General features: G+C 51.9%; 1 protein-coding gene across 3 annotated transcripts in view; it reads left to right on the forward strand.

The window, feature by feature from the left end:
• Nucleotides 1-23,050, forward strand: part of NLRC5 (NLR family CARD domain containing 5) — an 89,335-nt gene that overhangs the window by 47,409 nt on the left and 18,876 nt on the right. For all 3 annotated transcript variants that reach the window (XM_036834845.1, XM_036834844.1, XM_036834846.1), the window contains 16 exons: nucleotides 79-162; nucleotides 2,062-2,145; nucleotides 3,098-3,187; nucleotides 5,433-5,501; nucleotides 6,291-6,359; nucleotides 7,083-7,166; nucleotides 7,703-7,786; nucleotides 9,317-9,406; nucleotides 11,286-11,330; nucleotides 12,275-12,364; nucleotides 13,264-13,347; nucleotides 15,610-15,693; nucleotides 18,593-18,682; nucleotides 18,871-18,933; nucleotides 21,056-21,142; nucleotides 22,760-22,843. In XM_036834845.1, coding sequence (XP_036690740.1) covers nucleotides 79-162; nucleotides 2,062-2,145; nucleotides 3,098-3,187; nucleotides 5,433-5,501; nucleotides 6,291-6,359; nucleotides 7,083-7,166; nucleotides 7,703-7,786; nucleotides 9,317-9,406; nucleotides 11,286-11,330; nucleotides 12,275-12,364; nucleotides 13,264-13,347; nucleotides 15,610-15,693; nucleotides 18,593-18,682; nucleotides 18,871-18,933; nucleotides 21,056-21,142; nucleotides 22,760-22,843 — 1,281 coding nt within the window. The remainder of the gene's footprint in view (nucleotides 1-78; nucleotides 163-2,061; nucleotides 2,146-3,097; nucleotides 3,188-5,432; nucleotides 5,502-6,290; nucleotides 6,360-7,082; nucleotides 7,167-7,702; nucleotides 7,787-9,316; nucleotides 9,407-11,285; nucleotides 11,331-12,274; nucleotides 12,365-13,263; nucleotides 13,348-15,609; nucleotides 15,694-18,592; nucleotides 18,683-18,870; nucleotides 18,934-21,055; nucleotides 21,143-22,759; nucleotides 22,844-23,050) is intronic.

The following is a 23,050-nucleotide window of genomic DNA, read 5'->3' on the forward strand; positions in this document are numbered from 1 at the left end:
CTGGTAGCTGCACTCAGAGCTACAGGAGGCATAGTGTAGCTTCTTACCTTGAGCCTCTCGTCCCTACCCCCGCCGCAGGCTCCAGAAGTGTCAGCTCGGGGTCCATGATGTGGAAGTACTCATAGCCCAGCTCCGGGAAGGTCCACACCTGGATGAAGTGGAGTGAGTATCATGGGGAGCGCTGGGACAGGAGACAGAAAGGGAGGGCAGGGCAGCGTAGGCAAGGCCTCAGCTTTGGGTGGACGGTGTGGGGAAGGGCATGCCGCTTCATTAAGAATTTGGGGGAATCAGATCATCCTAACAGCGACCATTATTTAACACCCGTCCTGTCCCAGGTGCTTTTACATACATCCTCTCATTTAATCCTTATATCTCTATGATGTAAGTACTGTTACTATGTGCATTTTATACTGGAGGAAATTAAGCCACGGAAAGGTAAATTTGCTCAAGGTCACAAGGCTAGGAAGAGTCTAGGCCAGGGTTCAGGCTCAGACAGTCTGGCTCCTGGCCTCATCCTCACTGAGATCTGCGAAGCAGAACCCTCATCACATGTAGGTCTTATCTTCCAGCCCACAGCCCTCAGGGTCCCCTCACCCTGTCTTCCTCCCAGAGTAGCATGAGATGACCTTCTCTTTTTGGACTGGAGAAATTCCCATGATGTCCAGCTCCTGAGCAGAGCCTTTGAGAGTGGGGTTTGGGGATTGGTGGAGGTCCTGTCATGTCACCAGGAAGGGACCCCTGCCACGATCATCCCAGGAAATCAAATGGGCATGAAGGTGGGGTGATGGAATGCCATCATGTATTTTGAGTGGCCCCACCCTAGGGCGAGATGGAAGGGGTGAGGGCTGCCTTGATGACCAAAGCTTGAGCCTTGACCTTGTCCCATGGGGAGAACCAAGACAGGATTAGAAGGTGGTGTTTACCCAACTCACATACTTCCACCCACCTCGCCACCACCAAGCCTGTCCCTCCCCCAGTTTTCTCACCTGCAGGTGTGCCCCGTCACCCAGCTGGTCACACAGACCAGACGCCTCTCAGCTCCCTTGCCCTCCTCCTATAGCCAGTCATCCTGAGTCGACCTACCCCCTATATAGTTCTCAAAACCGTTCTCTTGGGGACTTCCCTGGCAGTCCAGTGGTTAAGACTCTGCCCTTCCACTGGAGGGGACATGGGTTCGATCCCTGGTCAGGGAACTAAGACCCCGCATGGTCTGGGACTAAGATCCTACATGCTGTGCAGCGCTGCAAAAAGAAAAGAAAAAGTTCTCTTTTCTGCATCCTCTTCATCCACCTCCCTAGTCCAGACCACTCTCATCTTTCACTTGGATACCTCCGCACTAGGCTCCCTGCTTCCACCCTGGCCGCCTCCACCTGGCAGTGAACTGCCTTTTACTGCCTGCCCCCTTCCCAGTGCTCAGGATAAGCCCAAATCCTAAAATCCTGTGTGATCCAGAACCGTGCCCCCAACCCCACAAGCCCCATCTGACCCCACCCTCCCACTCCATCTTGAATGCAGACATACCGGCTCTTTTTCAAGTCCTCTAATGTGCTATGCCATGGGATCTTTGTGCTGTTCCTACTGCCAGGAACACCCTTCCCCCATCTCTCCCACCCTTTACCTATTGAACTCCTAGTTTTTCTAGCAAGTAGCTCAAACATCAGGGAAGCCTTTCCTGGTCCCCAGACTAGATCAGATTTCCCTATAGGCATGGAGCTCATCACAAGAAGTCATTATGTAGGTTGCAGCATAAAGAAACAGTTGAGGATGGGGTCTTGAAGTCAGGCTGCCGGAGTTCAAATCCCAGGCCCAACTTTGAGCAAGTGTTTTAACCATCGGTTAACTCATCAGTAAAATGAGGATAATAATAGTGCCTACTTCGTAGGGTTGTTATGAGGATTAAGTATCCAATAATTGTAAAAGCATCCAGGACAGTGCCAGGCATGTGGTACGCAATCTTTCAATGTTCATTATAATTGAGTCTCATTTGTTGGAGGGATGCTTTGCCTGTGTGAACGCTGAGGGTTGAGGGGCAGCACAGGACATCAGACCCCTCTGTCTCAGCCTCTCAGGGAACCGGCTGGAAGATGAAGGCTGTCAACTGATGGCGGAGGCTGCACCCCAGCTGCACATCGCCGGGAAGCTGGAGTGAGTGGCCCACCCCACTGTTGGCTACCAGGGAGGGCCCAGGAGAGCCCCAGCTGGTCCCTGCCACCCCTGGTCCCCGTGCCCACAGTCACCAGAAACAGGACTGCTCCACCGACCGGCTCTGCTTTTTCCCCCAACTCCAGCGTAGTTGGAGTGGTTCAACCATGCCTTGCCTTTGCCTCTGGCATGAGCCGCTTTGTTCCAGTTATTAAAATCCCTTGAACATGTAGAACGTGTTCACTGTACATCAGTAGCTTGTATTCCAGTTTGTCCTGACAACAGCCCCGGGTGGGGCGGGGTGCAGAGTTGCACTGGGGCAGCGCTAGGGTATTGGGTGGATGGGTGCTGGGCTGTTGGAGTGGGAAGTGGTGCAGTGGGATATAGTTTTGGGGTGAAGGAGTGGGTGGTGGAATGAGAAGAAAGGATAGTAGGCTATTGGGCGTGCTGTGGTGTAGCACGTTGTGTGCTAGGGGTGCTATTTGGGGGGGTGGGATGTGTTGGGGTCTTAGCATCAAGTGGGAGTGGGAGTGGGGGAGTGTTGAGGTTAGGGTGTCAGTGGTTTGGAGTCTTGGCTTTGCATTTAGACCCTGGCTCTGTCACTCAGTAGCTTTGTGACCCTGGGAAGGTAGCTTCATATCTCTTGGCCTCAGGTTCCCCATTGGTAAAATGGGATTTAAATGGTGGTTATTTTTCAGAGCAGAAAACTGAGGATCAGAGAAGCAAAAACAGCGAGTCAGCTCCTACTGCTCCAGCTGGAGAGCTTTATTCTCTGTGTGGGGCAGGAGGTCATATGCCTCATGGCTCACCCTTTAAGACCCCCCTGGTTGAGGACCCAGGACATTCCACGAGTGACAGCCAGCCAGCTGCTGAGCCAGGAGGAGGCGGCTGGAGCTGTGTGGGGCTGGGGACTCCAGCCGCCCGCTAATGGCTGTCTCCCTCCTCCTCTCCGCAGCCTCAGCAGCAATGGGCTTTCTCTGGCCGGGGTGTGCCGTGTGCTGAGTGCGGTGAGCACGTGCCGGACGCTGGCAGAGTTCCACGTCAGGTAGGGACTCCCAGTGGACCACCATCACCCACTCTCACCTCTAGCGTGGAGCTCTTGGGCTCTCCTGTCATTCTCTCTAAGTCCTTGGGATTCTTTCTGGCCCCAGGCCTCTGAGACCTGTAGAAGATGCTGCTAGTGCCCCGCCCAGACCCCCTTTACAGCTGGGCGCCCGTTCCCAGCTGCTGTGGGTGTTGGCTGCGCACAGCTTAGACCTCCTCCAGAGAAATGCCCTGGGCCGATAAGAGCCAGGGATGCCTGGGAGGTTACACACCCCCTTATCCTCCCAACCAGGAGTGGCCAATGGCAGAGGCAGAGGTATAACCCTCTGGCCCCCTTACCTCCGGTGGGACAAACTTTTAGTGCTATTGACGTTACCAAGTCCAAGCTCGCTCTGCTCGCCGCACGGACAGGCCAATGAATCGGAGACGAGGTGCTGAGGCAAGGAAGGCGACTTTATTCGGAAAGCCGGCAGACCGAGAAGATGGCAGACTAGGGTCTCCGAGAAACCATCTTATCGGGGTTTGGATGCCAGTTTCTTTTATAGAACAGAGAGGGGGAGGAGATGAGGAAGTAAAAAGGCCATAAGTTTTGCAAATATCCCCTGGAATGCCCAGCCTTGGGGAGGGGATGTGTTAATTTCTTCTTTCCTGCAGCCGGCCACAGGTGGGCGGGGTCAGGATGCTTCCCTGAACAAAGGCACTTTGGTTTAACATTCAGGCAGAGGGGCCGGGTTCTCGAAGGCAGGCCATTATGTACAGACAGTATCCTTTTGGCGAACAAAAGCAACGGGAAGCAGAGGTTAAAGTAAAAGAAACAGATCCAACAGGTAGTCAGATTTGGCTCTTCTGTTTTACATTCATGCTCCCTGTGGGATCAGGCTGAGGACCTGCCCTGTTCTGCTTCCCTCGGTCCCTTACTGGTTTCTCCTGAGATCAGGCCCTCAGTACATCATGTACACAGTGACCAAGTGACTGTGCTTCTAAGGGAACCCGACCTCAGACAGGGCCCAACCTTATTTCTGTAAGTCTCCGCATTCAGTCTGGGCAGCTGAGGACAGATGCTAATTAATGTCAACACAGTCCCCACCCATAGGGGCTCTCCTGCTTTCAACACCCCTTAAAGGAGGAAAGGGAGACCAGATTCACCCACGAGGTGGTACTAGGGGCCTTGGTTCACTGTATATAATGATTCAGTAAAGGCCCCTAGGGCGTTCCAAATGACACTGCATTCACTTCTAGGAATTTATAATGAAGAAATCACCGTGACTGTGCAAACACTTTGACCTGCGGGATGTTCACCTCAGTATTGATTATAATAGGAAAAAAATGAAAATAACTTAAATCTTTAACAGTAAGATATTAGTGATACTAGTTAAGTAAACTAAGTTGCCTCCAGAGAGAAGAACTGATGGAACCATGATATAGCTGCAGCTTTAGTGTGGAGGGATGACTCTGGCATATTAAGTAAACATAAAAATTTTAATTCATCAGGGGGAATTCCCTGGTGGTCCAGTGGTTAGGACTCGGTGCTTTCACTGCCGTGGCCCAGGTCCGATCAGATCCCACAAGCCACGCGGTGTGGCTAAAAAAAAAACAAAAACAAAAACTTAAAAAAACATTTTTTTAATTCCTTGTTTTTATTATAAAGCTTTTCAATCAAACTGAAAGCTAGAGAGAATGGTATAATGAACTCCCCAGCTCCCACCAATAATTATCAACATCATGCAACCCTTGCTTCATCTGTCCTTTCACATATTAATTTTTAAAAGGGAATCTGTAAATTTAATCCCATCTTTGAAGAAAGAAAAGGAAAGAGTATTAACTGCATTAAGAAGACAGAAGACTTGAAGGACCCACTCCACATGTTATTATCAGTGATAATTGATATGTGGAAGAGATTGTGGGTGATTTTTCTTTATTTTCTTCTTATTTTACTATATTTTCTAAGTTCTCCAGAGGGAAGAAGAATAACTTTTGTCATAGGAAATATATATATAACATTCACTTGGAAAGGCGAGGTTAGGGATGTTCTGGACTCTGTGTCTGTCTCGACCTGGCAGTGGCCTCACCGCACAGGGGTGAGTACCCTCAGGCGAGAGAAGACATCAGGGCAAAGTCAGAGGAAGCGCCGCAGCTAGAGGCAGGGGGATGGCACCTTAGAGGTCCCTGGAGGCCAGGCTAAAAATATGACGCAGCAGCAGCTGGGCACCCCCGCAGCTGCCTCCTCTCTCCCCTCCTCTCTGCAGCCTGCTGCACAAAACTGTGGTCCTCAAGTTTGCCCCAGAGCCGGAGGAGCAGGAGGTGACCCAGAAAAGGTAGGGCCAGGACCGTCCCCTCCTTGACCACCACAGCTGGACAGTGTAACTCAACAGCCGGGGGGCCTTGACAAATTCACGAAGGCACAAGAAGCCAGCAGGCTTGGCTGGGGATGAAGCCCTGAGGGGAGGCTCAGAGGACAAACTGCCTCCCCATTTCCCAAGTGGTACCTGAAGAGGGCCCTGGGATGCCAGATGCAGACGGCAGACTGGGGCAGGGGTGGGGTAGCCAGAGAGCTACGCGTGGGAGATGGAGACCCTTCAGCCTAAACCCAGAGGATCGCCTGGCCTGCAGCTCTGCTTCTGGTCAGAACTTCTGGCTCCCTTTGGCACAAGGACCCTTTAGAGGGTGTTTGCCTCCACCAGGGTTCCTTCCTGGATTGCGCCAGGCCAGCACCTGAGCAGAGACTCAGCTCTTTGCTCCTCAGTGTGCACCTACAATCTCTTCTGTAGGGTCTGAGCTTTAGAAGGCTTGCTTGCAGCTGAGGCTGACATCTTTGAAGGCACTGCTGGTGATGAGATTAATGATCCTAAGAGCCAAGGTTAACTGAGCACTTACTATGCACCAAGCAGCAAACTCAGGCAATTCACCTATGTTCTCCCAGTACCAGGCTAAGTGATTTGTCCCAGGTCACACAGCCAGGAAGCCGAGAAGCCCAACTGGAACCAAGGTCTGACTGTCCCCAGGTCTCATATAGGGATTGAATGGTGGGAAGTGAGTTTAAGGCTGGAGTGTGAGGCAGTGGATGAGGTGTCTGCTCAGCATGGCCTTGGTGTCTGTCCCTCCAGGGCTGCGTTTCCTGACAGCCTTACGTTCCAGACGCCCTCTGATCCGCCCCTGTGCGCCCCAAGGATCAGGTACCGTGGTGGCCTGCAGGCCCTGAGCATGGTTCCCGCCTCCCCACTTCCTGGGCACAGAGCCTGTCCCCAGGTCCCCAGTGCCAGGTGCTCCCCAGAGGACACAACCTGCTGTCATGTCCTGGTTTTCCTGCCTCCCGTCTCCCCCGCCCAGCCCAACCCAGAAGGGGCTCACACGGCAGACCCCCAGTCACCTTCCCTGCCCACGGTTCCCACCCCCCTTAGCTCCCCCGACCTCCAGTAGCTGAGGGCTTGCGGGAACTCTGGACGGAGAAAATGGGGAGCATGCGGCCCCTTCGTTCCCGATCCTGCGGCCTAGGCCTGGGGACTCAGCTCGGCCCCCCCAGGGCTCCCATCACAACTCTTCCAGCCTCCTCTCTGATTCTGTGTCCATCTGAATCCCCCTCCCTGTCTGTCTGTCCTCCTCTGGCACTCAATTTCTCTCTCAGTCTCTTTCTGTGTCTGTCTCCTTCCCTCCCTCTCTTATCTCGGTGTCTCTCCATCTTGGTCTCTCTCTGTGTCTCTGACTCTCTCTGGCTCTTCTCTGCCTGTGTGACATCTCACGTGTGCTGTGTGTTGGTCCCTCTTTGCCTGTCCGGGTGCCCGATGCGTCCCAGTCCCCTTTCCACAAGCCTCTCTGCCTGTGTATCTGGGGGTGGGGGGCCCCGCTCGCCTCTGTTGAGCGGGGCAGGGGCTGCAGGGCTGTGGTCCTACCCTCCCTAGGCTGACACACTGTGCCCTGCAAGCCCAGCACCTAGAGCACCTCTGCAAAGCACTGGGAGGAAGTTGCTGCCTCTGTCACCTCGAGTGAGTGGTTGCTGGAAGGCGGGTGGTGGGGCCCATTAGTGGGTAGGTGTTAGTGTGTTGCGTTTTGTTCTGTGTTTTAAGATTTAGGGTCATCTATTCTTTCCCCGCTGCAATCAGGAACCCCTTAGAGAACCTGGTGAAAGTTGTGACTCTTCCCCCTAAAGTACAGGTTCCCCCATATTTGACACTCTCTGAAGCCCAAGCTTCAGGAACCCCAAGCTGAGGGGTTACCTCAGGGGTCACAAACCTGAGGATAAGAACCCGAGGGGAGGGACTTCCCTGGAGGTCCAGTGGTTAAGACTCCACGCTTCCAATGCAGGGAGCGTGGGTTGGATCCCTGATCGGGGAACTAAGATCCCACATCCACATGCTGGGAGACCCCAGCTGACCCCGTGCCATGTGCTGAGATCCGGCCTGGCAGCCCAGGACCGTATCCCAGTTTCAGGAGAAGCTGAGTGACTGGGGTGGAGGGCAAGCTCCTGCTGTCTCCACCCTCCGCCCTCCGCTCACCTGTCCTCCGCCCTTGCCCCTCCCAGCTTATCAGGCAATGCTCTCGGGGACAAAGGTGCGGCCCTGCTGGCTCAGCTGCTTCCGGGGCTGGGCGCTCTGCAGTCCTTGAAGTGAGTAGCCCTGTGGGCAAAGCCTCTGAGGTTTGATCTCATCGGGATGAGAGGAGGTGTGTGGGAAGCGGGGGATGGAGATGACGGGGTGGGGGATATTCTGTGTCCCATCTCACTCCCTCCCGGGGTTATCGTAAAGATTACATCAGACAATTCACGTCAGCCACCCGGGCCAGTCCCTGACGCATGGCAAGTGCCCAGGACAGGGTAGTTACTACTGCGTTTCTCACTAAAATAGACGCTGGTCTCTGTGACTCAACGATCCAGCTTCTGAGTTAGGCCTTCATTTCTCAAACCTGTCTCCCTGTCTCTGCGCAGGCTCTCTGGGAGGCCCAGGCAGGCAGGGCTGGGAAGTATTACCTGATTAATATAACAGCTGGCAGCCATTCTGGCCCTGGGGGGCGGGGAGGGGCCGTTTGACGGGGTGGGGGGGGGGGGGGTGGCTGGCCAGGTAGGCAGGGAGGGTTTGGACTAGAGAAGACACCCAGAAAGGGTGTCCGGGGAGACTTGGGAGCCCTGAGCACCTGGCAGAGAGGGGGGAGATGTTCGCTACGGGAGGGAGGCCCTGGAAGGAGGCCGTGAACCCCCAGACTTTGCCTGCAGCCAACCAGAGTTTCTAGGCCCTTAAAGGTCCCCGTGTTCCTGGCTCACATGCCCCCTCCTCCTCCTCCCTGTCTCTTCTGGGCCCAAGGGAGAGGCCTCCTGGCCTCAAGAACCTGGTCACAGACCCTAGGTTCCCAGTGTCCCTGGACAAATTACATCACCTTCTCTGAGCCCCTGGTTCCCAGTCAGTTAACACAGAAACTCTGGAGGCGGTGGCTATGGTTTTCGCTGTAACCAGTGCTGTGGCCTGTGGGCACTGCCTGCTCAGGCCGCCTTTCGTTGGGAAGCTGGGACCAGAGGAGGTTGCCTCTGTTCCCGTTCAGGGCCTGCGGGGGGTCGGGGGGCGGGGAAAGCCTCGCTGCCATTGCAGGCAAATTTTATGCAAATTGGAGCTTTCGGGCAAATCCCCCATGACCTTCTCAATACTGAGAATGCCTGGTGTGATCCTGGCCTGTGAGGTCTGCACTCGCCTGCCAGTCTCCCAGTGCCCGAGGAGTGCAGCGTTAAGTGGCAAATATAAACCACCAGGACAGACTGACCACGAAAGAAAGGGAAAGCTCTGTCCCTGCTCCTTGAACAAGAGGCCCCACATTTTCACTTTGCACTGGGCACTGCCCCTCCTTGATCAGGTGGGGAAACTGAGGCACATGTCTGGCTCATAGGCGGAGGGAACCACTGAGTTCCAATCTCAGCTCTGTCACCAACATGTCTCATAATCTTGGGCAAGACCTTGCTGCTCTCTGGACCTCAGTTTCCCCATCTGTGCAATGGGGAGTTGGCAGAGGTGCTCTGACCATCCGGGGTTCAGTGTGTTCCATCATCTGGAACAGGGAGGGACAGCCCTCCCCTGCCCTGTGCTCTGACCACAAAGAGGGTGTTTTTGAGTCCTGAGTGACCTCTGTCAGCATCGTCCCTCTGATTCTCCAGCCTCAGTGAGAACGGTTTGTCCCTGGATGCTGTGTTCAGTTTGACCCAGTGCTTCTCTACTCTGCCGTGGCTTTTGCACTTGGACTTCAGGTGAGAGTGTCCCTGGGACCCCACTCTGTCCCTCATCTGTCCCATTCACGATATAGCATCCTCAGAGCCCTGGTATGATACCAGGTCCAGTGAACATGCAATGCGTGTCTGTGAAATGAATGTATAGACGAATGAGTGAAATATAGCTCCAGGGACACTCAAATTTCTCCAAATTCACCACGGGGCACAATCCATCGACTCTCCCGTACTTACTCTCTGGATTGTTCTGGGAGACTTTTAAGGAAACTGGGAGCTCCCTGGTGGGAGCTTGAGTTCTCAGGGACCCGCCTGAATTGTGGGGTCTCTGGAGCTGATGAGAGTGTAGAAGGGAAGGCACCTAGCCAAGCGGCCCCGGGGAAGGCAAAGCAGATCATCCATGGTTTCAGGTGAAGTCCATCTATTCCTCCCCTCCCCCTTCCAAGAATGGGTGTTACGGTAGCAGACAGACCAGGTTCAAATACAGGCTTACCACTTACCTGCTATGCCGCTTTGAGCAGGTCACTGCATCTCTTGATACCTCAGTTTCCTCATCTGTGAAGCAGGGGTAAGAACACTTCCTTAAAACCATAAACAAGACGAAAAGACAACCCTCAGAATGGGAGAAAATATTTGCAAACGAAGCAACTGACAAAGGATTAACCTCCAAAATTTACAAGCAGCTCATGCAGCTCAATATCAAAAAAACAAACAACCCAATCCAAAAATGGGCAGAAGACCTAAATAGACATTTCTCCAAAGAAGATATACAGATTGCCAACAAACGTATGAAAGAATGCTCAACATCACTAATTATTAGATAAATGCAAATCAAAACTACAATGAGGTATCACCTCACACTGGTCAGAATGGCCATCATCAAAAAATCTACGAACAATAAGTGCTGGAGAGGGTGTGGAGAAAAGGGAACCCTCTTGCACTGTTGGTGGGAATGTAAATTGATACAGCCACTATGGAGAACAGTATGGAAGTTCCTTAAAAAACTAAAAATAGAACTACCATATGACCCAGCAATCCCACTACTGGGCATATACCCTGAGAAAACCATAATTCAGAAAGAGTCCTGTACCACAATGTTCACTGCAGCTCTATTTACAATAGCCAGGACATGGAAGCAACCTAAGTGTCCATCGACAGATGAATGGATAAAGAAGATGTGGCACATATATACAATGGAATAGTACTCAGCCATAAAAAGAAATGAAATTGAGTTATTTGTAGTGAGGTGGATGGACCTAGAGTCTGTCATACAGAGTGAAGTAAGTCAGAAAGAGAAAAACAAATACCATATGCTAACACATATATATGGAATCTTAAAAAAAAAAAGAGTTCTGAAGAACCTAGGGGCAGGACAGGAATAAAGACGCAGATGTAGAGAATGGACTTGACACGGGGACGGGGAAGGGTAAGCTGGGACGAAGTGAGAGAGTGGCATGGACATATACACACTACCAAATGTAAAATCGATAGTGGGAAGCAGCCGCATAGCACAAGGAGATCAGCTCGGTGCTTTGTGACCACCTAGAGGGGTGGGAGAGGAAGGGCGGGAGGGAGACGCAAGAGGGAGGAGATATGGGGATGCATGTATACATATAGCTGATTCACTTTGTTATACAGCGGGAACTAACACACCATTGTAAAGCAATTATACTCCAATAAGGATGTTAAAAAACAAAACACTTCCTTACCTCACAATTTTATTGTGAGAATCAAAGGAAATCATATCGGTGGTGTGCTTTGTATGTATATTTACTGTCCTATTTGCTGAGAAAACAGGCCACTGTCCAGGTCTTCCTTGACCCAGCCTGTCTGGTCTCTTGCCGCTGCCTCGGAAGGGGGCCCTTGGCCCTTTCTCAGGCTGCCGCCTCCTCTCTGCCTGCAGCTCTGAGAGCCAACGCGTCATCCTGAGAGGTGATGGAAGAGACAGGTAAGGAGGGAAAGCTCTGAGGTTGGGGGGCCTCCCCTCTCTCTCTCTGGTCCCCATTTCCTATAGGTGCCCCCAACCCGCAGGCCCATGCTGACTGTTAGCCCAGGTCTGGCAGGCTGGAATTAATCACTTCTGTAACCCCCTCCCCCATATAAATATGCAGTAATCAGCTGCTTTCAATCTTTTCTAAGAAGGAGTGCACATGGGAGGGAGGGGCTGACGGGAGATGCTGCAGCAGAGCAGGTGTTAGGAGAGCGGATGTGTGGGAGGGTAGAGGGGAGCCGCTGTGTTTCTGCCACTGAGGACCTTTGCAGCACTTTGCAGCGTCCTGACTTCATACGAATCCCTGCCCTTTCACACTCTGAGTGTCACATTAGAGAAGCCAAGAACCGTTGGTGCTCTGAAAAAGTTTCCACATCTTTGCAGTAAACAAGTTATTTCTCCGCAGGTGTTCCCGGCTGCCCCCTAGTGGAGCCCGGCACCCTGGTCTCACATGGGCAAAAGCACAGGGCTCCTAAAGCGGGGCCAGCTGGGCAGAGTGCATTTCCAGCTAATGTGTTAGAGAAAAACACTGCCGTAGCAGGTGGGCTGCCTGAAGCCGGGGTGGTATTGCTTGCCGAGCTAGGGTCTCCATTTCTGGGAACTCTCTGGGTTCTTGAAGCCAAAAGAATTGAGGCACAGAGAAGTGGATGATACCTACAGCAGTGGTCAGAAAGAGGAGGGCTCTGTCCTAGCTCCCCTCGACCTGCTCAGGTGCTGCCCACCCGGACGGGTATAAGCTGCTGGCGTCCTCACTCTGGCTTCCCTTCCCTGGGCCTTAGTTGCCCCATCCTTACAGGGAGGGGCTTGACTGTCCCCAGGGCCCCTTCCAGCCCCGACTAATGAGTCTAGTCTTCCAATGTGGATGCTTTGAACTTTCCTTTCAAAATGATTTCCCCGCTCAGGGATCTGTTGGCTGCTGGATCTTTGCCAGAGTTCCAAGCTGGAGCCCAGTTCTTGGGGTTCGGTCAGCGCCGCATCTCCAGGAGCTTCTGGTACCATCTTACCCACTTCTCGTTTAGGGGTAACCACAGTGGGGTAAGGGGTGAGGGAGTGGAGAGCCTGGGGGCTGGGAGAGAGGGGAAAGAGAGTTTGAGAGAAGAGGGAAGAAAGACGGGCAAGTGTGAGGGCTGGTGACGGGGCTGCTGGCTTCAGCGTTCCCTGTAGAGAAGATTCTGTGTTGTTTTCTCCGAAGACTTCCCAGCTCTGCCATGAGGGGCTGCGAGACCCTGGCTGGGCTCCTCCCCTCTCTGGGGCTTGATTTCCTCACCTAAGAAGAGAGACACGTTAGCTGGGGCCCGAACAGGGTTCTCTGGGGACGGCGTGGGCGGGATCCCAGGCAGGCGGGACAGCTCGTGCAGAGGCCCAGGGGAGTGAAGGCTTGGCTCTGGGGAAGCATTTCTGTGTGGCTAGAGCTTATTATACGGGGAGAGTGGAGGCGAGTGAAGACATGGGAAAGGCGTTTTGCTTTTAGCCTAAGGATAATGGGGAGCCACAGAGGGTTTTCAGCACCGGAGAGGCTGGCCAGATTTGTATTTGTTAAAGATAAGACGCTGGCAGGGTGGAGGATTGCAGGGAAGCAAGAGGGGGAGCCCAGGGGGTGTTCAAGTGGCCCAGGCGAGTGACAACGATGGCCTGGATGTAGGCAGGGGCAGTGGGGAGGACTTGGGACTGGACTAGGGCAGCTGGGCGCTCAGGGGGCCTTGACTGTTTCTGTCGGAGCCGGGGGACTGGGGGCTGTGAGGGGTGGAGAGTGTGCCCTGTTGGCACTGCAGGGGCTGGCGGCCTGCAGGTTGGGGAGGGGAGTTGTTGGGAGAAGCGGAGAGCCCTTGGGGCTGGACACGGACCCTGAGCCCTCCCTGACCCCCTCGCCCTGCCCGCTGCCCCTTTTCAGCCTCAGGGAATGTCAGCTGGAGCCCCTGAGCCTCTCCCGCCTCTGTGAGACTCTGGAGAAGTGCCCGGGGCCTCTGGAAGTCAAGTAAGTACGGAAGACACAGCCCCAGGGGCACAACGTGGGCACCTGCCCGGTGACCTGGGGTGGGGTGTCCTGGTTAGAGACCAGGTGGGTCCCTCCTGGTCCCTTCCTGCCAGACCCCATAGCCCTACCCCATGGGATTTCCCTAACCCATTGGTGGAAGGCTCCTTGCCTCCCAATGGCCCCAGCTTCAGGCACCTCGTCCCTCCCACTGAGAGAGGCCGTGCCGGGCCCGGGGCTTCATCTCCCCATCGGCTCAACTCAGGGCACCTGGGAGCCCCAGTCTGCCCCCCTCCACCTCTGGAGCCCCACCCTGGCATCCAGATGGGCCTGTCTCTGTGGCTGGAGCCTGTCATTCTGAAGGCTCCTCCTCAGGGCATCCCCCAGCCCGGCTTACCAGCTCACCCCAGAACACCTGGGTCTGTGACCGGAGACTGGGCTTAGAATCAGGAGTCCTGGCTCAGCCTCCAACAAGCTGGGTTACTTTGGGCAAATGGCTTTAACCCCTCAGGCCTCAGCTTTGTCATCTGCAAAGTGGTCGGTCAGACTTTCCTTCCCTCGTCATTGTTGTAATTTTATTACAATAATCACCTTAAAATAAAGAAACCCAAGACAAACCTCCCTCATCTAAATAACCCCGTCCCTCATCAACTCAGTGTTGTCATTTGTCCTGGTGACCTTCTCCATTTGCATATACAAGTTTTTTCCTGTTCGAAATCACAGGCCAGCTGCGTTCTGCGGTTTCACTTTACATCGCCCCATATGTGTTTTTCCATTTTGCTACAGGTTTTTTTTTTTTTTTTTCTTGCTTTCTGGCTCCGGTCTCAAATGCCCTCTGGCCCTTGCAACAAGCTCATTATCCATGTGGACACCTGGGGTGTGTCCTTCCATACCTCTCTGCATGTTCAAACACTTATGGATACGGAGGAAGGGGGTTTTGATGTTAACAGATACAGGATCTTAACAAGATTTGCAGTGAACTTTTGTCTCATAACAGAACATTGTGGCTTTCCTGGAATATCAGGATGTGTGGAACCAATGAATTTTCAAATAAACCATTTATTTTAGAATAGTTTAAGGCTTGCGTTACAGAAAAGTTGCAAAACTAGTGCAGAGAGTTCCCCCCACACTTGCCCCTGGTTGTTAGTATCACTCATCACCATGGTACGTGATGTGTACATTTTGGCATTCCAAATGCCAAAATAAAGGTAAAGGTTCTGTTGCTTAAAAAAAACCCAAAAACAAACAGTGTGTAAACCCCATATTGACCCCAAGCAGAGGCCATAGCACTGTGTGTATTTGGGGTCCAGTGGAAAGCCACCGGTGTTTGTGGTCAGACCACCCCTCAGTGAACGCCTCTGCTCTGCCTGTGCTCAGAGCCCCAGGCCCAGTCCCGGGACAGAGCAGGTAGAGCTGAGCCTACAGCCTGGGCCCTGGCAGAGGCTCCTCGCTTCCAGTTCCAGAACCACAGGTGGCCCCTTCTACTGTTCCCCCCAAGGTGAAGCTGGGTCCCCCTTCAGCCAGACAGTAATGCGATGGAAATGGACCAGGCTCCTGGCAGCCCCAGTGAGAGGAAAGGGCAGCCTGCAGGGGACAAAGAAACAGGGACAGAGAGAAGGGGCAGCAAAAGGGGAGAAAGCAGAAGGAAAATACAGTCCAAACGCCTCTGGGGGTCAGGAAGTGGCTCCAGACGCCCAGGGAGGGCTGTATATAAACCCCAAGGTGCTTAGAAACTCTGGTTGACCCAGTCCTCCAGCCAGAGCAGAGACCAAAGGATGGGTATCAGGAGCTTCTCCTAAGTGGACTGGCTTCTGATGAATTCTTGGGTCAGGGACCCAAGCTACCCTGCATCTCTCCTTTGCTGACCTGTTACGTGCCTGAATTGCCACCATTATGTTCACTACTTTGGGTTAAAGCGGCATTCTCTTCTTAACAGGTGTGTTCTGCAGGGTACCAGTCTTCATGGCCCTCAAAATGATAATCGTACTAGTCCATGCCTTTTGGGGGAAAAGTGTCTACTATAGCCCCTTAGAAATTCACAATGCACAAGGACAGATTAAAGGCTCTGAGAAGTTCTGCAGCAAAGAAAACTAATGGGGCTTAACCCAGCATTTTCCAAGCATATATGACCTTCCTTTTCCTCCAGCCTCAATGATAACTCAAGGATCCCAGTGTTCAGAGGGGCTGTTTTGGGCAATCCTGGCTTAGGACCCATCTAGCTTTTCCCAAGATTTCCCCACCTCATTCAGATGCTTTGTTTCACAGATTGTCCTGCAATGTCCTGAGTGACCAGAGCCTGGAGACCCTGCTGCACCACCTACCCCGGCTCCCTGAGCTAAGCCTGCTGCAGTAAGACTGGTTTCCCCATTTCACTGTGCAGGGCTGAGGCTCTTGCATTGCAAAGCCATCCCCTTCTGCCCCCTCCCCGCTTCTCTTGGGCTGTTTCATCATTTTACCTGTTACAACTGGGAGCTCAAGTCTGCTTCTAGCTCTTCCCTAATACCTTATCAACCTCAGGGGGGAGTTATTTGACCCCTCTAAGCCTCAGTTGCCTCATCTGACAAATGGGACTAATATTCTTCAACCCTTCCCCCAGGGTTGGGATTCAAACAAGATAGTTGCTCTAAAAGCACCTTGAAGAATGGAAGGCCTGTGACAAATGGGCCATCATTCTTCTCTCCACCCACAGAAAGGTCACCTACTCCTATAAAGAGACTTTATAGTTGTAGGTCATGTATATATCACACACCAGTTTTTTTTTTAATTTATGTATTTTATTTTTTAAAATTTATTTTTGGCTGCATTGGGTCTTCATTGCTGGGCTTTCTCTAGTTGCGGCGAGCGGGGACTGCTCTTCATTGGGGTGCACGGGCTTCTCATTGCGGTGGCTTCCCTCATTGCGGAGCATGGGCTCTAGGCGCGCGGGCTTCAGTAGTCGTGGCTCGCAGGCTCTAGAGCGCAGGCTCAGTAGTTGTGGAACATGGGATTAGTTGCTCCGCAGCATGTGGGACCTTCCCAGACCAGGGCTCGAACCCGTGTCCCCTGCATTGGCAGGCAGATTCTTAGCCACTGCGCCACCAGGGAAGTCCCCACACACCAGTTTTTTGTTTTGTTTTGTTTTGTTTTTCACACACCAGTTTTTAAAGGTCACCATCTAATTCTGTACAAGGGGAATTTAAGCAGCATCCCCCAAAGTATTTAAAACTCTATTTTCTAATTTCAGCTCAGACTGGTTAGAATTTAAAAAGGATTTACTTTAAATATTTTTCCAACAGGGGGCAAGAGCAGCTACAGCTGATATGGAAAAATACAACAGAAAATTAAATCACACCATTAAAAACATCAGTATAAGTACTCCTGCTAAGGATCTCCGGGACACCTGAGACAGCTGACATCACATCCAGGATCTCACTTATCCCTGAGTCCTTTGGGGAGGGGAGGGAGGAGATGTGTGACTTCCCAGAGGTGGGCAAGTGTGGCAGAGCCCATGTCAAACTACAGCACCCACTGTGGTCCCAGCCTGACAGGAAAGGATGGATCAGGAAGGGCTCCTTTGGACACAGAGGCTGTGGGCTAACATGAATAGATAGGAAACCTCAGACCAGAGAGGGACTTCTCTATGCCCAAGTCACACAGCATCAGCCCCCAACTCCTCATCTGTCTTTGGAATGAGGTAGGCAGCCTGATCCTCACCAGTGCTTAAGCTTTGTATTGGGTTGGCCAAAAAATTCATTCGGGTTTTTCTGTAGTATCTTACAGAAAAACCCAAACAAACTTTTTGGCCAACCCAGTATTATTCAGTCCATACTGTTTGTGCACTGCTGTGGACCAGGCACTGCTTGGGGTGCTGGAGACACAGCTGAGAGAGAGAAAAAAAAAAAGACGAGGTCCTTATCTTCTTGGAGCTTACCTTGTAGTAGAGGGAGCTGGTCAACAAGCAAAGTGAAAGCAAATAAGATGAATTCAGAGAGTGATAAAGTATTTTTCTAGAGAATGTGGTAAAGAGTGATTGTGGAGGTGATTTAGACAATGGCGGGGGTGGTCAGGGAACGCCTCCGAGGAGGGACACTGGGGTGCTACCTGAAGGAAGAGAGGGAGCCAGCCTTTTGAAAAGCAGGGAACAGCATTCCAAGGAGGTGGAACAGCATGCATGAGGCCCTGAAGCAGGACTGAACTCAATGGGCTCAAGGAACAGGCAGAAGGCCAGTGTGGCCAGAGCACAGTGTCCGGCGGAGTTGTAGGAGAGAAGGTAGAGAAATGAACCTGGGCCGGGTCACACAGGGCCTGGTAGCTGTGGGGAGGAGTTTGGGATTTTGCCCAAGGCAGAGGAAAGATTTGTGTTTTCAAAAGCTTAGTCTGGCTGCTGGGTAGAGAAGGGACCCAGGACAAGCGTGGAAGTAAGAGCAGGGAGGGGGCTGTACAGCCAGGGTAAGAGATGGTGGGGGCTGGGAACTGGTGAGGAGAGAGGGAAGTAGGTAGATTCAGGGTGGATCTTGGGGGTGTAACTAACAAGACAAGCTGATGGAGGGTTTATGGAGTGAGGGAAATGGAGACACCAAGGATGCCTCCAAGGGCAAGATGGAAGCATCTCACTTTCTCGAAGGCAGTGGTTCACAGCTGGGGGGTGATTTTGCCCTTCAGGAGACATTTGGCAATGGAGACATTTTTGTTGTCATGATGGCAGAGGGGGTGGGAGGTCATGCTACTGCTGGCATCTAGTGAGTAGAGGTCTGGGATGCTGTTAAACTTCCTACAGGACAGCCCCCAAATCCAAAGAATTATCTCTGTAATGCTGAGCTTGAGAAACTCTAAGGACCTAAAGCTTCCCGCTCCTTGTCAGCAAGGACTCACTTATGAGTGCTTGGGATAAAAACAATATAATAATAACAACAAGCGTGAGTATCATGCTAGGCAGTGCACAAGCTTGATATGATTCAGTCCTCATGACACCCTAGAGGAAGGTGTGTAAGTAGTTCTGTTTTTCAGGTAAGGAAACTGAGGTTCAGAGAGGTTAAGTCACTTATCCAAGGACACACAGCCAGTAAGCAGAACTAGGACTCAAACCTCAGTCCACTTGACCTCAAGCTCCTATTTTTCCCTCCTGAGTTCCTGTCTCCTTCCTTAATGCCTGGCTGACCCACCAGTCCCCCATCCTTTTCATTCGCCTCCAGCCTGTCCAGGTTTCTTGCCCACTGATCTTGCTTGGTTCCAACTTGCTCACATAGGACCCCGCCCCTTTCCTTCTCAGGCTGACCCAGATGGAACTGTCCCCGAGGAGCCCCCTCCTGCTGGCTGACATCTTCAGCCTGTGCCCGCGGGTTCAGAAGGTGGATCTCAGGTGAGCGTTGCCCTGGGACAACCGGAACCTAGGAGGGTGGTGCCTGGAGTCTGCTGGATGTGAGGGGCTAGGATGGAGATAGTGGGACCCAAGTCAGAGACTCAGCTGCTGGAGGAAGGGGGCCTGCCCCCGGGGGGCATGTTGAGGCTGTGGTCAAGGGTGGCTGACGCAGGTGCTGTCTGCTCCAGGTCCCTGCATCACGCGACCCTGCACTTCAGGTCTAGTGAGGAGCAGGAAGGCGGGTGCTGTGGGTAAGTCCCCCGGAACCGTGCCCGAGCAGCCAGTGGGGATTGAGGACGAGCAGACTTGCCTCCTGCATGTCCAGAGCAGAGGACAGACTGAGGGTCAGGCTCCGTCATGGGCAAACAAGGAGTCCACAGCAGATTGGATTAGAGCTCAGGGGCCTGGTCTGAGGAAAAGGACTCCACAACCTGCCCCCCAAGCTTTAAATCCCCACCCCACAAGGGCCTGGCACCTTGGGCAAGTTCCTTAACCTCTCCGATCCGCAGCTTCCGCAGCTGGAGAAGGGAGACGCTATATTGCAGGCCGCTGGCAAAGAGGAATTGAGGCAATGTGTAAAGCACGAGAGGCACTCACAGATATGAGTGTCCCCCTGCACCACACCGCTGACTCTTGGACCAGTGCTCTGTGGTTGCCTTGGTGAGAGGGGAGCCAGCATTGCACAGGATAATGGGGCCAGAGAATAACCTCTAAGTACAGAGATGACATTTCTGGTAGCTATTTGATGCCACTGGCTCACCGAGTGACCTTGGACCAGACCCTTCTCTCTGCGTCTCAGCCTCCTCAGCTGCGAAATAACAATAAATAAAGAGCTGATGTTTGCTGAGCATCTGTAGGGCACCATTCTAAGAGCCTCATGCAGATTACGTCCTATAAGCCGCACAGCTGTGGTCATGCAGCAGGAAGGGGTACAGCTGGGACTTGAATCCAGGGAGTCTTATAGCACTTCTGGCCCAGGGGCAGGCAAACATTTTCTGTAAAGGGTTAGACTGTAAATATTTGGGGTTTTCCAGGCCATAGGGTCTCTATCACAGCTATTCAACCCTGCTGTTTTAGCCTGAAAGCAACACAGATAATATGTAAATGAAGGCGTGTGTCTGTGTGCCAGTAAAACTGGAGTTATGGACACTGAGACTTGAATTTCATGTAATGTTTATGTGTCATGAAATGTTACTCTCCTTTTGATTTTTTTCTCAACTGTTTGAAAATGGAAAGACTATTCTTAGTGTGCAGGTCTTATAAAGCAGGCGATCTTGGGCTGTAGACTTTCCAATTCCTGTCTTAACCCAACACTATCGTGACTTCTAGAATACCTTCATAGTTTCCCAGTCTGTGATTTCCAAAATGTAGGAAAAGACCAGGATGGGATGATTTTTAGGAGGTTGGGCCGATAGTAGAGTACTTCAGCTTCATTGAATTCCTCCCTTTTCAATTCTCTGATTAAGGCCAAGAGGAAGCCTCAGTTGGGTGTTAGCGTGTCTATAACACCTTTTAACGTTTGCTAAGCTCCCTTTTAAATAAAGAGAGAGCTCTCAGCAGGTGCCAATGTCTGGCTTGAATTTAATGATGATATTTTGCTCTCATTTCCTGTTTCCTTATGCTTATGGTCTGTTTGGGGCAGGCAATGCCAGTTTTCCATTGGAGTGAGTGATCCAGGGTTTCCTTTTCCAGTAAATGCATTAAATAAAAAGAATGAGCTGATTTAAAAATAGGAAGTAAACAGTAGTGTAATAGGGAATTTAGGACTATGGAAAAAATCATGAAGGAGAGTAACAATGATAAAAATTTTAGATACTGGTTTTAGGTACTTTCTCATTTTAAGATTTTTTTTTTTTTTAAGTTGCTGGCTGGCTATAAGTTGTTCATTTACCTTATTGTGTAGTCTCGGTGTAGGCCTCTCAAAGACACTCACTATTACTTTTGATTCCAGCATCAATAACCCTCTGCAGGAGCAGACCTCACCCTTAGTCTCCTCCCCTCCACCCTCATGTCTGTCCATTAAAGTGACCCCCAAGAGCTGTAGTTCACCTTGAATCAGAATCAGTCTGGAGAGCCTTGTTCCTAGAGCTTTTAATTCAGCGCGTTTGGGTTGCGTTCCCAGAATATGCCTCTTACCAAGTTCCCAAGGGATGCTGGTGGGGCTGGTCGGGGACCACACTTTGAGAACCACCTCCCCAGAGGGAGAATGTTGGTGGGATCTGCTGTGGAGGGAGGTGGGAGTGGTGGATGCTGGATGTTTCCAGAGAATCCAAGCTTGGGTGAGGCCCCGCTGAAACTCAGAGGCCACACCCAGGACTAGCCAGGGCAGAGGGTCTGAGTGGCCCCATCCCCGGTTTGCACCCCTTCCTGCAGCAGATTCACAGGCTGCGGCCTCAGCCAGGAGCACGTGGAGCCGCTCTGCTGGTTGCTGAGCAAGTGTGAAGACCTCAGCCAGCTGGAGTAAGTCGGGCCGGAGGAGGGAGAGGAGCCCGGGAGCGTGTGCCTGGGTGGCACCGAAGGGGTGTGTGTGCATGCGTGCGTGTGTGCACTCAGCACCTCTCAGGACCAGCTAACAGGGCATGGGATGCCGGGAAGCAGTCACGTCCACATGGTTTCTCTGTCCCCATTTTATCCCTACCATTCCCCACTGCCACCATGGTGGAGCTAATTCAGGGTATGCCCTTGATCTAATTTGGGGAGCCCTTCACAAAGGGCCACAGGAGCCCCTTGGCCTCATGTTGATCAGGGCACTGGAGCTCTGCTGGCTGGTGGGGCCTGAAAGAAGGGATCCGTTGGTTTGCCTGGCAGGTGGTTAAGAGCAACAAATGCCTCAGCCTGCAGAGGGCCCTGGAGGGTGGGGATTTGTGGGCTCTCGTATTGATGTGAAGTGGTATCTGTGTGGCCTGTCTTGGGTACCCAAATAGTGAAGCCCGCATGGGTAGGTGAAAAAAAGCTAATACCTATTGAGTAGTTTCTCCACTGTCCTAAGTGCTTTACATATTCTTCTTATCCTTCCAACAACCCTAAGTACTATTGTCCCCATTTTATAGATGAGAGAACTGAGATTCAGAGAGTTTAAGAACCTGCCCTGAGTCACACAACTAGTACGATGCAGTCTTTGCTCAAAACTGTTAGGAGTCCAGCTTAGGACAAGCAGGATGTAAAGAGAGCTGTCTACCCGAAAAACCACAATTTAAGTTCCTGTTGTGATGTAGCCAAGGAGAGAAATGTGGCTGATGAAAATCATGTATTTTAAAGAAAGATGAATAAGCAAGATGTCTTTAAGTTTTTCTGTTTTTTCATCATAGAGGGAACTTTTGCTTATTTTAAAGATGACTTTATTAAGTGGCTTCCTGAGACAAACTAGTTTTTCATTTTTAAAATTTCTCAGGAAAAGACAAAATAAACAAGGCTTAAAAGTGTCATAATCAGGGGCAAAATGAGTTCGAAGATGCAGGACAAAAATCAGATATTCCCGGGCACGCTGATTATATTGTTTCTGAAACTGTAGCTAAAACCATAGAACGCTACAATGAAGGGAAATAAGAAAGTCTTCCAGTGCAATTTCAGATATTGCATTCTCAAATTAAAAGAAGAAATCTGATGGGTAAATGCATCCTCCAAATATCTTTCTTTTCCCTGAATTTACTCTTGTTCAAAAATTATGGCTCGCAACGGATGCAGGCCAAGTGCATAGTAAAAGCGAATTGGTTTTTCTCTAACCCCTGAAAGCCTGCTGGAGGCACATGAGTCCTGGGAGTGGTCACCAGATACTGAAGGGGAAGATGAGGCCTGGTTAACTGTGGTGCTGGTGAGGGGGGTGGTGGTGATAATTCTAGTGGTGATGGAGGTGGTGATGCCGAGTAGCAGCGACGGGATGGTGCTGGTGGTGATGACGGTGCTGTTGGAACAGAAGTAGTGCGCAGTGGTGGAGGGGATAATGGCGGTGCTGTTGGAACAGAAGTAGTGCGCAGTGGTGGAGGGGATAATGGCGGTGCTGGGTGGGTAGAGTAGCAGTGATGGTAACTGAAGAGAAGGCACGTCTGAGCACCAACAACCTCCTCGTACCTCTTGCAGCCTCTCAGCAAACCTGCTGGGTGATGCCGGGCTCAGGTGCCTCCTGGAATGTCTCCCTCAGGTGCCCATCTCCGGTTCACTTGAGTAAGTGACGAGCAGCCTCAAGGACAGCAAGGGGGAAGACTCCCCAGGGCCAAGACCATTAGTGGGCTTCTTTTGAGGCATCCCTAGAGAACTGCAGAGGACAAGGGCTGGGGAGGGGAAAGGGCTGATTCTTACCTTGACCCCTGCCTACCTTGGGTCCTTTCTTCCTTCCCTCATTGCCCACTATGGGCAGAGCTCCCACCAGAC

This window comes from Balaenoptera musculus, chromosome 19 (genome assembly GCF_009873245.2).
Source record: "Balaenoptera musculus isolate JJ_BM4_2016_0621 chromosome 19, mBalMus1.pri.v3, whole genome shotgun sequence".
NCBI lineage: Eukaryota > Metazoa > Chordata > Mammalia > Artiodactyla > Balaenopteridae > Balaenoptera > Balaenoptera musculus.